The 18,369-nt window shown below is 36.5% G+C and overlaps 1 protein-coding gene across 1 annotated transcript in view; it reads left to right on the top strand.

Moving 5' to 3' along the window:
• The window catches only part of LOC139125739 (tripartite motif-containing protein 2-like), a 61,045-nt gene that overhangs the window by 17,168 nt on the left and 25,508 nt on the right, over nucleotides 1–18,369 (top strand). The window contains exons 2-3 of the mRNA XM_070691837.1: nucleotides 16,691–16,731; nucleotides 17,104–17,368. Coding sequence (XP_070547938.1) covers nucleotides 16,691–16,731; nucleotides 17,104–17,368 — 306 coding nt within the window. The remainder of the gene's footprint in view (nucleotides 1–16,690; nucleotides 16,732–17,103; nucleotides 17,369–18,369) is intronic.

Raw genomic sequence — 18,369 nt, forward strand, 5'->3', positions numbered from 1 at the left:
AGAGAAGAATTGTAAAAGTTAAAGGCTCTGAATATCTTTCCAAGACAAGCATTCTACCCAAAAACAAAAACGAAAATAATACGGTTATTTGCTACGCTTTGATCTACCGACATTATTCACCGTTTCGCAAATATAGGAAAACGTGTATGTAAATCACAAAACAGCCATCTTGCTTCCTAAAATTCAAACTTACAACACGTTATATCATCATCATCGATGTATAATTTTAATACATATGTATATCATCAGAACTATCGAAAGCAGAAGAACTGTTCATCAAAGAGGACAACAAATGCTAGACGAAAGTTCAAGACAACTCATAATCTCCATTAACATATTTATAAAGATCCTGTAATTTGTTTCAAGCCCCTTAAAACATACTTAGTTCAATTGGCGTTACTTGGCAAAATATGGAAACTAACTTTAGCAACAGTCATGAACCAGATATGAACTGAAAATGCTCACGTGTTTCATTAAATATTGCAGTTACGTGTAAATTTGAGCCTTTGCCACGTGTTTGCAACTTCATTGAAAGTGTTATGATCAACATAATGAACAATATTCACCGCAGATGAATTCTAAAAGGTCAGTATACAAATAGGTATTAGCTGAAATAAAAATATTAAAATTTCTTTGACTGCCGTCATTGTATCACCACTTTATATAGCAAGTGCGTTTGCCAAGTCCTTCAAGCCATATATGCCAAACTGTGGAAGCTCATTAGATATGCAAATTATAAATTAGTTGACATGAAAATGTGAAATGACTATCAATATTGATTTAACCTGGTATAATCATCAATGTACATAGCATGTTCTGCCGACTTTGATCAAGTAAATCCCTGTATATATCCGTAATTAGGAAAGATAATTGAAAATGCAAAATAGGAATTGGCTGAACAACAAATGCTTAATGACTTTCAATGATGATGTATCATAGTATCTGCAATATATATAGCAAGTTTCATTAACTTTGGTTCAGTCAATTCAGATATATATCCCTAATTAGGAAAGATCATTAAAATATGCAAATAAGCAATCGGCTGAAGTAAAAATACTTAGTGATTTTCAATAATATTCTATCATGGTATCTTCAATACATGTAGCAAGCTTTGTCAACTTTGGTAAAGTCAATTGAGACATATATCCCAATTAGCAAAGATCATTAAAATATGCAAATCAGGAATTGGCTGAAGAGAAAATGCTTAATGACTTTCAATAATATTGTGTTATAGTGTCTTCAATGTACTTAGCAAGTTTCATTAATTTTGATCAAGTCAATTCAGATATATATCCCTAATTAGGAAAATTCATTTAATATGCAAATTAGGAATTGGCTGAAGTAAAAATGTCTTTTGACTTTCAAAATGTTATATCGTAGTATCTTTGATGTACATAGCAGGTTTCAACGACTGCAATCCAGTTAATTCAGATATACATCAGATTCCCGAATTAGGAAAGTTCATTAAATATGCAAATTAGGAATTGGCTGAAGAGAAAATGCTTAATGACTCTCAATTATATTGTGTTATAGTGTCTTCAATATACGTAGCAAGTTTCATCAACTTTGGTCCAGTCAATTCAGATATATATCCCTAATAAGAAAATTCATTAAATATGCAAATTAGGAATTTGCTGAAGTTAAAATGCTTACTGACTTTCAAGAATGTTGTATTATAGTAGCTTCAATATACGTAGCAAGTTTCATCAACTTTGGTCCAGTCAATTCAGATATATATCCCTAATTAGGAAAGTTCATTAATTATGCAAATTAGGTATTGGCTGAAGTTAAAATGCTTCATGACTTTCAATAATGTTAAATCATAGTATCTTCAATATACATACCAAGTTTGGTCAATTTTGATGAAGGCAAATCAGATATATATCCTAATAAGGAAAGTTCATTAAATATGTAAATTAGCAATCTATTTCATGTCACCCTTTAATGGTTCCCGCTGCTGATATGTCTTGATGTGATTAATATTTGTAGCAAATCTCATTAAATTGTGTGCAGTCGTTTTCAATGTATGGCCGGTTTTTCTAAAATCATTAATTATACAAATGAGCAAAAAGTAAGCAAGCCACACCCACCAAAAACTAATCAGTTCTTGCTATTTGCAAACCGAATCTATGTATGAGATTTGATTTTGATCTGATTAGCCATTTTTGAGCTATCGGACGCACAGACAGACGGGTAGACAGACAGACACACAGACAGACATCGCTGCGACATTAGCCGGCGTGAGTGAACACATGAGCTAAAAATGGATAACTGTAAGCAATTTTTTATACCATATCAAAGATATGAAAACATGCGATCCATACATATTTTGGGCTCAAAGAAGCCGATGGTATGTACAAGAGAAACATTGGTCAACACGGCACTCTGATTTCAAGGAGGGGTTGGAAGGCTGCTTGCTCTTGAATTGGTACCTGCTTTTGATAGTATAGGTTCTTCTGAGCCAGAATGTAAACACATCACATTTTTCAGAAATATTTTTGATTAAAATTTCATTTGTTTTGACCAACATTTCGTCAACTTCACTAAACCTTACCTTTTTGAGCCAAAATTGGTCAAAATGGCATTTTGACTGCTGGGTTTTTGAATTAGCAAAACCTTTTACAAAGTATAGGCTCCTCATAAAGTAGTAAACTTTCCCATTTTTTTGACAAATACTTGTCAAAATGCCAAATTTTGGCTCGAGTTATGTCAATACGATTGTTTTTAGGTTTTCAAACCTTTCTCATCGGAAATTCGGATAGTGCGCCTGTTCGTGAACGCCAGTCTATTGTTCTCGAGCGGCCAAGCTCAAATGATTGGCAAATCATCATACTGGCAAACTCGCCAGCCATGGCATGAAAAGAAATTGGTAGTGTATCAACTGTAGTGTAATTAAGCTTATGGGCTTGAGATCTCAAAATTGTTAAAAATCTGGTCTGACTATTGTTGCGTAATTACATTCATCGTCATCATTTCATATCTAGCTACAGGATTTTGTATGGTAATGAATAGTGATACTGTGGGATAAAATCGTTTCAAATCAATGTTATACCTGATGAAGGTTTGATGTTGTATATTGTGGTCCAAACAAGGTATTATGTGCCTGATGGCAGGTTGTTATTCACTCTACTTTATGGGAGAGCAAATCTTCTCGTGCAGCAAGGGTTCATAGCCCATTTTTGGCTACAATGTGTTTATCACGTGCCTTTCTTTCAAACTTTTCACTCTAAATTTTCGGGTTTATATGCAATAAGGAGTATATATAGTTATCGTCACCTTAGACAGAAATAAGTAAACAGAAAAAAAATTTTGATCGTTGCATAGCGATGAATACATTAAAATAGCTGTTATACGGTGCACCCATTTACTTGCATAATTTTAAAACCGCGGATGGTAAAGCGACTCTGTACCTTTGTTTTGACATGACTCTTGCCGCTAGTTTAACCCTCTACTTTGAAAAGGATGAACGTATATGCCAATTACTTGAGAAATAGTACATTTTCTTATCGTCCGCAAACATATGCACATAGTGTTTCCTTCTGTAAATTATCGTATCAAGAGTCTAGTCGTCTGGAAAAAAATTAAAGTCATTACAACAGTCAATCGTCATGCGAAGAATCCTTTATACCATTTATTCGCAGCAGAGCACAGTTGAAAATCCTTAAGAAGATATTCGGTCAAGATTGAAGCTGATATGGCAATCGAAAACATTAAAGCAAATGCACAATTCGATATATCAGTACAAAGACTTACATCAAGTTGACGGTACTGTTGAATTGACTCTGGAAGATAAGAATAGAAAACTAGAGTCATGTACTTAGTGGACGAATAAAGTTTTTTGAGGCGATGCCTGTTGAAATCGGTCTCGCAAGCGTAATAGTTAATATACATGTTTGAGCATTCACTACTGATAACGTGACAGGCAATCAGAATGCTAAACAGACTTTAAATTACTTTTGACATGACGCTTGCCACGAGTTGTGATACATGTGACGCTTGCCACGATATAAACCTCCAGTTTGAAATAAAATGTGCGCAAAAACGTACGATGAACGTACAAAGAACCCTATACTGCAGTCGATTCTCTTTTAGAGCTAAGTAATGTGGTTATTTTAAATCCTAAAGTTGTCAAGTTGGAATGTTCCGAGTTAGTTTTAGTCCAATGATGACTATGTGACCCGCGAATTGATCAACAAGTTATCAATGAATCATATGGACCGCGTGACATTCTAAAGACGAGGCATGAAATAATCATAACATTTTGTCAGTAAAACCTCCTATACAGCCGTGCGTGCTAGTATGCTTATTGAAGACGTAACTGATGGGTAACATGATGCCTCACTAAATTTGATATATCATATACCTCGAGCCACGTTCCTGTGTAACGCTATGGGAAAAGTTGCCCTCACATTTATGTAATAATTTTGCCGTATCACGCCCAGGCACACTATGCCCAAAAGAACAAGAGCGTGCGTTTAAAGGTATACTGTCACCTGTTCCAATTTTGCTACAGTTACCATGAAAAGAGAAAATCTTTAGGCATATTTAGATTACAGGTGACTGTATACCTTCGAGGACCAGCTTCAATTCTGCTAACTACGCGCTAAGCCTAGCCAGTTCCCGTCGCCCAACTTCGTGTACATGGTCATTTTATCTCGAAATCCTCGTAAAATTAAAGGCACAATATTTCTGCCAATCGAGCTGTTTACTGATGATCACATCTCCCTACCGGTGCAATAACATTTACGCCGTTCTTCTTCCACCTCAATTTACGCTTTTGTTGGTGTATGTACATTGCTCTACAAGTTGTAGATGTAAATAAATGACATCATAATGTTTACCGATACGCAAAACAGCATCAGGGTCGTAAAGATTGATATCACCCTGAAGGTAGCAGGCGTTGAAATGGAAAATATCACTTGCGCAGACGCCACTGTGCAGTCTTCAAATTGTAAATATTTCAATACTTTTTGATGGAAAATGAGTAATTTTGTTCATGTTATTTTCATCTGATTCTATTAAGAATTGAACAGATTCCTAATGTGGTTACTTTAGCTTGCCATTATCGAGACATTTCCGCATCACTTATCATGTATCTTGTATTTCCAGGTTTGGCAATTTTAATAACTGATGATATATATCGTGAGCCAGGGGAGGAAAAGGTATGTGGGAAGCCGTTGTTTCCAAATCTTGAAAACTCTCGTGAGACAACTTCAACCATTGACCATGATGCGGATTTTGGAATTTCAGCGTTACATTGTTATTGTAGCACTGAAACCAACTTTATAACAGACACGATTATGATATTGCTCCTGATAGCCGGAGATGGGTATAAATCGGGAGAGACTGTAACATGTTATGAAGTCGAAGTGTACACTGATGATAGTGAGTATTCCAATTATCTAATAGCTGAAATCAGGAAAAGTCAAGCGTTCTGCAATTACGCAATAAGGTTACACTATAAAGACAGCGTAAATGTTATCAACAGCTCGAACAGTGTTTATTGAACTATAGACATTGATAACGCAGCTTTGAAATGTCTGTTCCTCTTGAGGTTGCATTGATATTGGAACACGAAAATGAAAATTAGGTAACTATACCTTCTTGAAGTATTTTTTAAGGTAATATGCACCTCGAAAGTGAAAGACTTAAACTTTTGCTCAAACTTTCCTCAATGAAACTTTCAACTATTCTCTTACTAAAGCAAGAATAAAAATCAGGGGTCACCGTGCAAACTTTGGTTCTAGAGAAACAAATAACTTGCGATTTCTCGATATTTAAAATCCAAATGGCCGCCATCCCTTGTTAACTCTATGGGAAAAAATAAAATTTTCGATTTTCGTAAAACTAAGCCCATGAAAACTTTTCTTTCTCCGAGAACTTCAAAATGAGCCCCCACAAGTGGTAGATCAGAAGAAAATTGATAAAATTTGATGGCCCGAATTTCTGTCCCCGAGGTGCGTTCTACCTTAAGCACATCTTCTCAAATCCCATTTTTGTTAAACGAATGCTTCCTTTTGCTTCTTTTGGTAAAGAAACTTTATTGTGCGATATACTCGTCGCTTCACTGGAAATAAGTGAAACCAGAAGTCAAATCTTGCATAATGCTCATATGCCATGATGAGCGCTTGATGCCTTTACATGAAAGTGTTGCTTATTGTTTCTCATAAAAGCCAACTATCTTATTTTCAAGTTATTCCAGACGACAACATTTGTGCAGCAAACGAGTGTCAACATGGTGGAACGTGTATGCCTTTTGATAACTCCTTTGTTTGTATTTGTCGGCTTGGTTACAGTGGAATCAGATGTGAAGTCGGTGAGTGTGACTTTTCATACTTTCTAACCATTCTATTCAAAGGTAGTGGTAATATTTGATAAACAATATTTATTTTATTATTTATCAAGTATTCTTTGTTAAATCTAACACAACCTACAAATAGAATAGTACATCCCAAACATATAAATGAGAGCGAAGATCTAAGAGTCCTTTCAATTCTGTCTAAAGATTACGCGATGCATGAAATGAAGTGAGAGATATTTTTTACTTTGCACCTGAAGTAATTTGCGTTCGCTCTGCTGTCCGCATTTAGCATTGTAATTTCCCACGCGGTCATCTGTCAACTGTATGGGCAAAAACAGCCAACCGTCCAAGGCAAGTCAGCCATCGGTACGGTGGACATAACTTTCATCGTGCTAGCGACGGATAGCCATAGTATTCAGAGTTATTCAGAATATTTACAAATAGATTTATGAAGTAAATGCAACGACACGATCGAAACAGTAATTCTCATTCTCGGAGATTCCGTGGCTTTTCAAAATATCACACAAGTTTACGACAGTGGCGAGCGCGAAAGATTCCGTTCGATGACACACAGAGTGTACCTCATTGCATGTACTTTATGCCCACAACGCTGCCGTCACCGGTCTCTGCCATGCCGGTGTCAACTCGTTAATCCCGATCTAGGTCGTCAATGTATTCGTCTAAGGACTTTGATGTTTGCAGTGACATATATCTCACCCGTAGATACATCCTAATTTTACTTGACGGAAACTCCGTTTTGAGTGTTGTCTGAGTCAACTTTCGAAGTACATCGAATTCCACAGCGCTGCCATGCATATACAGCTCAACAGTTGATGTCTTCGCTAGCGCTACAGCCTTACGTCGCGCTGTAGGTTTGATTTCGAGCAAGAATTTACGGAATTTTTGTATGATGAAGGAAAATTATCGTTGTTAGTCGAATGACTTTATGCTTGTGCCTGTATGTCGCTTTCCCGAAGATTCATGAGATTATACTGTACTCATTTATTCAGTTGAACTTCCGTTGAGGTGAAGATTTCAGGTTTATCGTCAACCGGGATCGCCAGGTACGACGTCCACATCGAGCCTTACGAGGCGACTCGACTGGATCGGCGGTATCCTCATTCGATTCTCGGGAACAGCTATAGTTTTAGCGACTCGAAATTTCGCTGGACATGCCTTCTATGTTTTCCATGTGTGGATTTATCCGGTCACCTTTTTTGAAAAAGTGTCACGAGAGCACGGCATCGATCACGACAAATCGGTCTATGTTCACGTCGCGACCCGCATGTATGAACGGTACCGTGCAAGAAAAAAGTTCCGATTGATGATGTACAACAGGGGTAATTCGGATTTCTTATCCGTCCTGTTCTACGTCACACAGGTGGGAATTCGGGCCAGTTCATGTGATATATATATATATATATATATATATATATATATATATATATATATATATATATATATATATATATATATATATATATATATATATCATCATCATCATCATCATCATCATCATCATCATCATCATCTTTCTTCACACAATAATTCCACTCCTACAAATGTAAAATGGTATCGGCTAGTACATATGAAACTTTACAGTCCCAAAGTTAACGTCATATTCATAGGTACACTGATAGGCAATTACAAATTATGTGCTCTTTAAATTTTGAAAATGTTCCTTTCAGTCATTGCTTTCGTCGTGGAAGGAAACTATTTCCGTGATGAAGCTAAAGACGTTTGCTCGTCCACGAATGGTATATTGGCGACCCTTGAAAATGCACGGAATGCGTGGTATTTTGGACTTGAACATTGCGACTTTCTATATATATCTGCAGAAGAGAGAGTGATGATGTATTCTGCCACAATAAGCAAACTTTTCGTATGTTCTAAGACTCCGCCAATGGAACTGGTGTTTTTGGTGCGAGATGGAACGTCACATCTTACTAAAGCACCAGTCTTATGCTCTCCTACACATAATTACGGTAAAGTAAACCATTGTATGTTGCACTCAACCAACCATTCATCCAGTCATCCCTCTTTACACTCATGCATGCATACATGCATACATACACACATACATACATACATACATTCACACACACACACACACACACACACACATACATACACACACACACACACACACACACACATACATACATACATACATACATACATACATACATACATACATACATACATACATACATACATACATACATACATACATACATACATACATACATACATACATACATACATACATACATACATACATACATACATACATACATACGTTCGTACGTACATACATACATACATACTTTGCTGAATAACATAAAAGGTTTTTCTTTTGGACCAGTCTTGACAGATTGTTTCTTCCTAGCAAAGCACGCCTACCCATCCTTGACACCTCGTACCTATTCTTATCAGTGTTAAAGCCCTAATAGCTGCGAATTTTATGCGTTTTTATCATGATTCTATATTCAAACCAACGTTGGTTTGTGTAAATGTGCTAACTGAATGACATGTACAGAAGTATCCTTTCCCGTTGATTTGGACCATGCCTACGAGTTCTAACATGTTAAATAATAAACGGATGCCGCACTCATAAAGTGGCGCCTAACGGAAAGGTACAAAAATTATGTCATAACTGTACATATTGATCATAAAGGAAACACGTATGATGCAATTTACTTAAGTGCACAACACACACTGGCCAACATTTATTTGTTGTAATCTTTATTTTCTCTGTCACAAGATAAGTGTTTGAAAATTGAGTGAGATCTAAAATGATGTTAAAATGCATGAATTTACATGCCACTTTCGACATTATGACAGAGTTATACTTTCAGTCTTTTTATGGGTCTAATTCAAAGAAAACTCTTGGAAAACTGAGGATATTTTGAGATCGGTTTATTACACATTCGCAGCTATTGGGCTTTAAGATGACCTCGTTAAAAATTCAAATGTTCTTATTCTTCTCTGATCTTGTTATATATTTATTTACCTTGGATGATACTCATTATCGGACCTGTTAAAATAGAATATTACCTTAAACATATTGTAAAGAATGTAATATGTACTGGAGAAACAAATTTCGACAGTGCACTACAATAGAATTTTGTTGCATGATGGTTAATATATTGATTTTAACACATGGTAGGTCCTGAAAAAACAATTCCTTCAAAGTTCACCCCACTTGGGATAGATGGCGTCTACATCGGTGCCAGATACGCTGCAAAACCTGCAGAGGACATGGACTCATCTGATAAACCATTCACTGCTTGGACATTTTTCTCATTGTTGCCTCAAAACAGTAGACTTCTGGCCGAAAAGCTTGTATTTACGACAACTAATGCTCCATTTTGGTTTTCAATGGCTCTGAAGAGACGTCAATATACTCAGTACTTCTTCCGAGAATCTACATGATAACTGGTATAGCACACAAACCGTTATACAATGGCAACGAACTTATTTACCATGGACTGACGACATTTGTGGCAGCTTTCAGAACAGGAAATGATGGACCTTTCCAGTCAATTAAAAATGGCAATGGAGCGCAGGTAAATTTCAACTTTGTTTCCCCATTCCTGCTGTTTTAGCCCTTTTCAATGATTTATAAGAATGAACAAATTCATATCTTGAGTAAACTGTTGAACTTTTAATCTCAACACATTAGCTTTTTCTTAAATTTCAAGTCGCGACACGACAACCTTAAGTTAGTGATCAATAGATTGACCCAATCCCATTCTCAAGACCTTTCGTTCACGTGAAATCAAAATCGGACTGTAGACTTTTGGTAATTTATACCGTCCGATGCCACTATTAAGAAATGGAGGTAAGCGCGAATATCAAGTCTTTATTGCATTACTTCAAGGCTCTTTCTACAGAAACTGACGTGAACAGTGCGGTGAAGTCCTAAGATTATAACTTTTCATTTTCTTCTACTCTTTCATTCCGCATGCAATGAAGTTGAACAAAATTGAACAAATGACAAATGTGTAATAATATAGTGATCCATTATCTGGCTAATGGAGACAGAACATTCACAACACGTTTAGCACAATTCTCAGTTATTGTACAGCCACTGCTGATTGTCGGCCAAAGTGGAATATGTTGTTTGTTAACTTTTCGCAAACATTCATGTATAGATGATATCTCAGTGTTGGGGTGTGATACCCAGCATGCTTATGTATTCCCCGTCTTTGTTTGTGAAGTTCCGAAACACAGACACAACGGCATGTTCATATTCAGTTGTAGAGTCGTCGGTGCCAGCCTTCCTGCATGCATTAAAAACTATTTACATTTCTACTTTGTATTCTTTGTGACTAACATAACAACGATTCTACCTTCATGCACTGTTAAAAATTGGAGGCACTCACTATCGGAGGATGGTGAGTTCGAGACCCTGTAAGTCCAGAGTAACGGACTCACTGTCACAGGATGGTGAGATCAAAACTCCAGCATGGTATTGTGCCCTTGAGCAAGGCACTTTACTCCTCAATGCTCCATTTGGATTGGGTTAGGGGTACCTCATCCTATAATTGGGTTCGCCTGTTGGATGAGTAATAAGAAAAAATGTAAATATCCATATCTTTATTAAATTGATTCCAGTTCTTCGGTCAAAGAGATTTGCAGATCTCTTATTTCACCCTATTATGATCTGATAAAGATGTGCATGCCAATTCAGTGATAATTTCCACTCAAAGAATATTGTTTGATGTGACAGTAAAATCTAAACCTTTCGCTGCCACTGACAATTCAGAACTACTAAAATATCTGCTTGAATAGTTTTTGACTCTTGTTTGTGGAATATTGCGAGATGGTATCTACTTTTCGTAATGTGAATTCCTCTATTTATCCAACGGTCGAGATTATTTTGTGTATTAATATCGTGTTCTTTTAACTGTGGCCTCTCAGTAGTTTGTTGACTAGTAATGTTCACTTCTAGTGAATGTGAAATCATTACGATATTGTTTCTTGTGTTTTCATTTAATCTATGGTATTGCATTTAGTTTTTTTGCGACTGTTAATGTCATGACATATTTTGTGGGCGATTTATTATAAAAGTAACGGACGACGCGCTGACCATTAACGTTTATTTATGGGCAAGGGCGAGAGGAAAGCCAAAAACTAACGGGCGAGGCTTGCCGAGCTCGTTAATTTGGCTTTCCTCTCGCCCGCGCCCATAAATAAACGTTAATGGTCAGCTCGGAGTGTGTTATTTCAATTATATTATCAACGAACCCCGAAAACTCGTCAAAAATTACGAAAATTCCCTTGCGAGTGACAACGGGGCCCCATAACCTGTCAGTAAGTAGTGCGCGCCGATAAAAATTTTGCAAATCCGGAGATTTTTTTTGATAAAAAACGTCTAAACTTGGCCAACAAATGCTCCATTTTATTTTGTGGTTGATTATGATCTTTGTACGAATCACAATTTTCGTTTTAGCCGTAAAGTTACTGTGTTTACGATATTATTCATATTCACGGGCATGAAAACAAACATTACTGTGTATTTGTGGGCAGTCACGTGGTTCAGCTCGACCAATTAAAACGCAATGGACAGGGCAAAGTCAGGGAATATTGCAGGCCATTTTGCCGATATCGTGTCGTATTTGAGTGATTTTGACAAGTTGCAACCATTTACAAAACATGCATTATTAGGTTAAGTTTGTTTCCCTAGCGACGTTCCAGAATTAGCGACAAAATCGACATACGTCGACCTTGCCTACTGCTCGCTGTACTCATAAAAAGTTGATTACTAAGGAATGCATATCACCTTTTGATATTTTTCTGCTGTTGTGTAGTACACTTTCAGAAAGAACATAGTAAATACGAAGATTTTTTCAAAATTTGAATGGCGTTTATAAGTTCAGTATGAGTGAAGATGTAAAACATAGGCCGTATTGTGTGTAAACTGAGTTTTTTCGTGGTATGAAAAATAACCTCAGACCTTCACGAAAGTCATGAGCCAGTTAAAAAATCGTGTCAAAATCGATCTCACGCCATCATGCAGCATTCAAGACAGTGCTAGACCGAGTGAACACGATCGTAAATGTAGTAAAGTGAGCGCCTTAACGTCATTTAGGGAGCGTTCAGTTATTATGGCCGGGGATGGGCGGGCAAATTCTTACTGCGCATCTGTCAAAATGAGTGAAGCCCCTACCAATTGTACCATAAAATTGATGACCCCTTTTAAGATGACAAAAATTTCACGGGCCCCCCCCCCCCCCCCACATTGCCTGAGTAAAGCTGCACACAAAAACACCTCGTGGGTATGGGGCGATGGAATCCAAAAAAAAAAGATTCTTGGATTTTTTTCAAAGGACCCTCCTTACAAACTCACAAGGTGTTAATATTTAAATTTACCCTTATGACTTGCGATAATTTTGAAATTACCCCTCAAAGGAATGAGACAGAAATTACAGATGGATCGCAATATTTTTGCACAAGCGTGTGTGTACAAAATTTTGATATTTAGATTTAATTGATAATCAGCTGTTGATAATGTTGATTTCCTATACATGGTAGTGTATGAGAAAACTAATACTTTTTCAATACAAAACTATATCTGTGCATTTATAGATATTTGATAATTGATATAAATATACCTAATTGGAATAGGGTTGTTACAACTGGAATGTTGATAAAAATTTGACTTTAGAATTTCACCAAAAATCTTCATCCACTATACATGGGAGTCTATGATAAAATTGTGAATTATTTTTTTCCAGTCAAAAACTTGCTATACTTGTGCATATACAGACGTTGAATAATTAAGTTAATTGTACTTGATTAGAATATGATGGTTAAAGGTGCATATTATGTGTTCAAGAAATCTGATTTTGGAAATGCACTGAAAATGTTCATCCACTATACATGGGAGTCTATGAGGAAACTATGAATATTTTTTTCCAATACAAAAATAGGTAAACCTGTGTATTTATGTACTCTCGATTATTGATATTAATGTACTTGATTAGACTATGGTGGAAACAAATGAATGTGTTCGCCAGAAATTGGATTTTGGAATTTCACTGAAATGTAAATTCACTGTACATGGGAGTTATGAAGAAACTATGAATATTTTTCCAATACAAAACTACCTAAATCTGTATATTTATAGACGTTTGATAATTCATTTTAAAGTACTTACTTAGACTAGGATGGTTAAAGGTTGATATGTGTGCAAGAAATTTGATTTTGGAATTCAAAGAAATGTTGATTCACTATACATTGAAGTCTATGAGAAAAAGTATGAATAATATTTTTACAATGCTAAACTAAATTAAACTTGTGCTTTAACAGGTGTTTGATAATTGATACAAATGTACGTGATTCAAATGGGGTGTTTGAAAGGTCAGATGTTTATAACAATTTTGATATTGGAATTTCACCAAAAAGTATTATTTAACTTTTCATGATAGTAGTAGTCTACTATGTAACTGTTAAATAATTTCCCTGACAAAACTTGTTATATCTCTAATATGCCCTCAGTGAGTTCGATTTACAATAAGACAATCCTCAGAGTTGCCAAGTCAAGATGTTCATGTGACAAATAATTATACTTTTGTTCAGAGTTACAGTTAAATGACTTCAAAGATTGAAATCATGCAGCAAATCATTTCTATCTCCCAGAATATTTCTGAACACTGAAACTGCTTTTTGACGGGACGGATACCTCTGAAAATTAAGTGACCCCCCTCTGAGCTGTTTGAAAAATACACGACCCCCCTTGCAGTTTTCAAATTTTAGGTGACCCCCCCCCCTGGATTTGTCGCCCACCCCGGCCATAATAACTGAACGCCCCCTTACGAACGCAATGTGGATACAATATATAATAGTCGGGCCAGTCATTTCGTCCCCAAGATTATATAATGTCCCTAGACGTCCCAATTGCCGAGTTTACATTTACCATGTAATAAATGAATATATATATAATATATATATATAATATATATATATATATATATATATATATATATATATATATATATATATATATATATATCCATGTATGTATGTGTATATGTACGTGTTTGTGTGTATGTGTAACGTAGGGTGATGGGAATTAGTTTAGGACAATCTTCTGATTAACCAATTGAGAATGAAATTGTGTCAATCTGCTGATGAAAGTTGTTATGTAAGGTCATGAGAATGAGATAGGGTCAATCTGCTGATTAAGGTTGCTTCTACAGTGTGCTGAGATCGAGAGTTCAAGTATAGACCTGACTTTTCCGATACTACTTAACTTTCATTTTCGTGTTCTGACGACAGAAAAAAGGCGGTAAAGTCAGTGATTTTCTGTAAAATACATTTATTAAAACTAATCACTACATCTGAGGCATGAATTCAATAAAAATTACAATGCAGAGCAAAATTTACCTATCTCAGCTTGGACGACACAAACTCCTGTAGTCTCCAAGAATTCAGACAGTCTGAATAAACTGACACTGGTAAGGAGGTGTGGCTGCAGGTCAGAACCGTGTGTATTTCACAAAGCAAATCCAGCGTGACTTGAAATTCGTGAAAAGTCCCAAAGTCTAAGAGTACACACTTACGTGATCCCTAACAGCTTGGCTAAAACTCTGTACGACCAGTATTTATACTAAAATGATTCTATCCAGAAGATATCAGAACTGTAGAATTTCTATTGACATGCTAACTACTATTCTAAAATATTTTTACTTGTAGTAAACGTGACCTTCTAGAAAGTTTTACACATGACTAATTATACTGAAAGTCATGGAGGAAGATACCCCACATAACACTACCAAACAATGCCATTTTTAATTTTATTTTGAAGGTTTTCGTGTGCAGAAATGGTGTCTATACATCAACATTTCACTCAATATATCCACCGACATCGGCCCGAATGATTGCCATCATAGGTACAAACACGCGACATGTGCTAGCTGGTGGAAGAATAGAATTGTGCTATCGTAGAGATGACAAACAACAAGACAAGGTCACTCACGGTATAGCCCTTAGTGTGTATTTTTTATTGTTCTTACTATTATTCTTGTATGTTGACGAGGGTTGTCGAGGAAATGCTGCAAAAATATACTCAGGAAGTCACTACTGTGAGCCTGAAGAGACGATCTTTTGATATTAAAGTTTACGCAACTAGTGTCGCACTTTTCAATTTTTCTGGGACGTTACCATTTTACGCACATTTGGATAAATTGAGTTGACCTAATTTTATTTTGTTCTTCGTATTAAGGTTTTACGGATCACGAGTTCTATAGGATACCAGGAGTATCGTTTGTTTCCAAAATGAATGTCGACCTAAAAGACATCATGCGTTACAGGCCGTTGACACTTGAAGAGTGTCGGTATTACTGTCTAGCGGACCCGTATGTAAACTGCACCCATTTCTTTTATGGAGGTGGTGCTTGTGTATACGGGGCGAGACAAATATGGACTTTTGATGAAGTTGTCCTAACAAAGTCAGCAGAGTCTGATTATTACATTCGACTGACAGAAGGTACAGAAGTATACTTCAGGTTTTTAAGGTTTACATTCATTGTATGTATGATCTCTTACAACATTTAAATAATAACACATGAGAGCGAGGGCAATATCACGATTTATTGCCTGCCCAAGGGATGGTGGTCATGATCGAAATACTGATGATGCCCGAGCCGCAGGCGAGGGCATCATCAGTATTTCGATCATGACCACCAGCCCGAGGGCAGGCAAAAATCGTGATATTGCCCAAGCTCTCATGTGTTATTATTTTTATTACACCGAACAAGCAAACATGCAAAGAAACAAAAACACAAAGACTTCTTCGAGTACAGTTCGCCTTCTGAGTCCGGACCTCAGCGTAAAATGTTGTCAGTGCCGAGTCTAGGGTTGCCGCTAAAGTTTGCCGATTTCCTCGGTGGCGTATCCAAATTTGTTGCTTGCATACGCTGAACACGGAAATTGCATTCCTTGTTGCCATTTTCGTTCGTTTGCTGTTTACTTGCTTCAAAGTATCGTCTAACTGTGCCGGTGACAGCTCTGCATGACGTTTCGAAGCCATAAGTTGCCGACTGCAAAGTACAACAAGCGAACGACAATTTGTTTTTGCGCAGAAAGGAAGCGCAGTAAGTATAAAAATGACGTCATCCATGTAATATCAAATGCAGAGGGCATCATCAAGTTCGCAGAGGGCATCATCACATTTGCAGAGGGCATCATCACGTTCTTTTACATGTCACGTGAGTCGTGTTTTAACCAATGGCAGTGCACGCTGAATGAGTGAGGTGTAATAAATCTTCCTTTTGTATTGTAATGTTATTATGCCATCATTGAGTAATCTGGATAATTTTAAGTCAACGAACATAAGTGTCTACTTTTTATTCCTGATTAAATCTTGTGATTACTGTACAGTATTACAATTTCCTGGTCAAGAGACGGAGAACGAAGTGAAGGTATTCACCACCATCTTTGTTTCTCTCTTGCCCCAATGTAAGTAATGAACGACATTTGCCAACAGGTTGTTAAAAATATGTGCTGTGAAATTTCATGTCTTCATCAATGCAGCATCATTCTGTAAAGGGTTTTAGATAAAGATTTTCCAAATTACATTCCAGGAATCTGCAAATTGCAAACAGTAACAGTCGTGGTTATTTTGTATATCGGTAGATGTTGTGAATTGCCAAGACATTGCAAGGATCTTTCCCCATTTTCAACTATGCACATCGGAGACTGGTATTTTATCTACTATCAATTACCCTACACCTTTTCCAAAAGGATTGCAGTGTTCATGGATAATTCAGGCACCTCATGATTCATATGTTCAGCTTGAATTTCAAGATTTTGATGTGTTTAATATGGATCCAAACTGTCAAGCAGACTACCTCAAGGTGTACAGTGGATCCTCAAGTAGCGGAAGACTAATTGGACGCTTCTGCAATACAAATCCCCCACCGAGTACTATCAAGAGTGATTTCAACGAACTGTTTGTAATATTTATTGCTTCTGTCGTTCAGGAGAAGTCTCGAGGATTTCTTGCAGGGTACAAATTTGTGCCCATTCGCATCCTCAACAAAGCTGAGAATCGGACAGGTAAGAGTAAGATGTAAGGTAAGAGTAAGAATAAAGAGTAAACTTAAGGTAATAGTGCATGGATGCATCTTAGGTGAGCGATTTATAGTCAGGGGCTCAGCAACAAAAAACAGCAAAATCGTTACACGGATGACAAAAGTGCCAAATTTGCTACAGAGGTTCACATATATGTGTAGATCAAAATAAGCTATTGCTCCAAAAATTTGGGCCACAGGAAAGGCTCGATGACGTCATAAATTCAAAATGGCCGCCATTGTATTGCTTAAAGTGGTAATATACGTTCTATTCGGCCAGTTTTCAATATTTTTTGGAATAAACTGACACAAACATTCTCCATTATAAATAAAACATTAAATTGAAGCAAATCAATTATTATGATGACGTCATAAAGCCAAAATGGCCGACCAAATTCAAAATGTCCGCCGTAACATTGTATATAATGTTAAAGCAATGTTAATTAAACCTGTCTGCATTTCATCGCCTGAACTTTAATTAACACCCCAAATTACAGACGAAACATATAATTTATGCAAATTAATAATTGTGTTAACGTCATAAAACCAAAATGGCAACCGAAAGTTACAAAATGGTCGATTATGAAGTTAACTTTGCTTGGTACAATAGCCCATTAACGTGTCAAAATTATAGTTTAAAGGTAATGTACAATTTGTATTAATATTCCATAAACTCAAAATAAAAGATAAATATACCAAAACTTAGCCAATAAGTTCAACACAGGTAACAAACTCTTATGAGAATATTTATTATTAAACAATGACCTGTGTTTGAAAAATCGAATCGATATAAAAGGAAATGAATGCAACTTCACACAGGTTCAACCCTGTTTATGATACGGTATGGTGAGTTAATAAATGTGATTTCGTGATAAGGAAACATGGTGAGAAACCAGTGAATCGATAGTGCTTTGACCCTCGTAATGTGACCTTGGTCCCAGGAAAAAGCTTTCACGTTGGTGATTCTTCCTAGCGGTGTTTCGGGCC

Source organism: Ptychodera flava (assembly GCF_041260155.1).
Source record: "Ptychodera flava strain L36383 chromosome 3 unlocalized genomic scaffold, AS_Pfla_20210202 Scaffold_26__1_contigs__length_13983176_pilon, whole genome shotgun sequence".
NCBI classification, from domain to species: domain Eukaryota; kingdom Metazoa; phylum Hemichordata; class Enteropneusta; family Ptychoderidae; genus Ptychodera; species Ptychodera flava.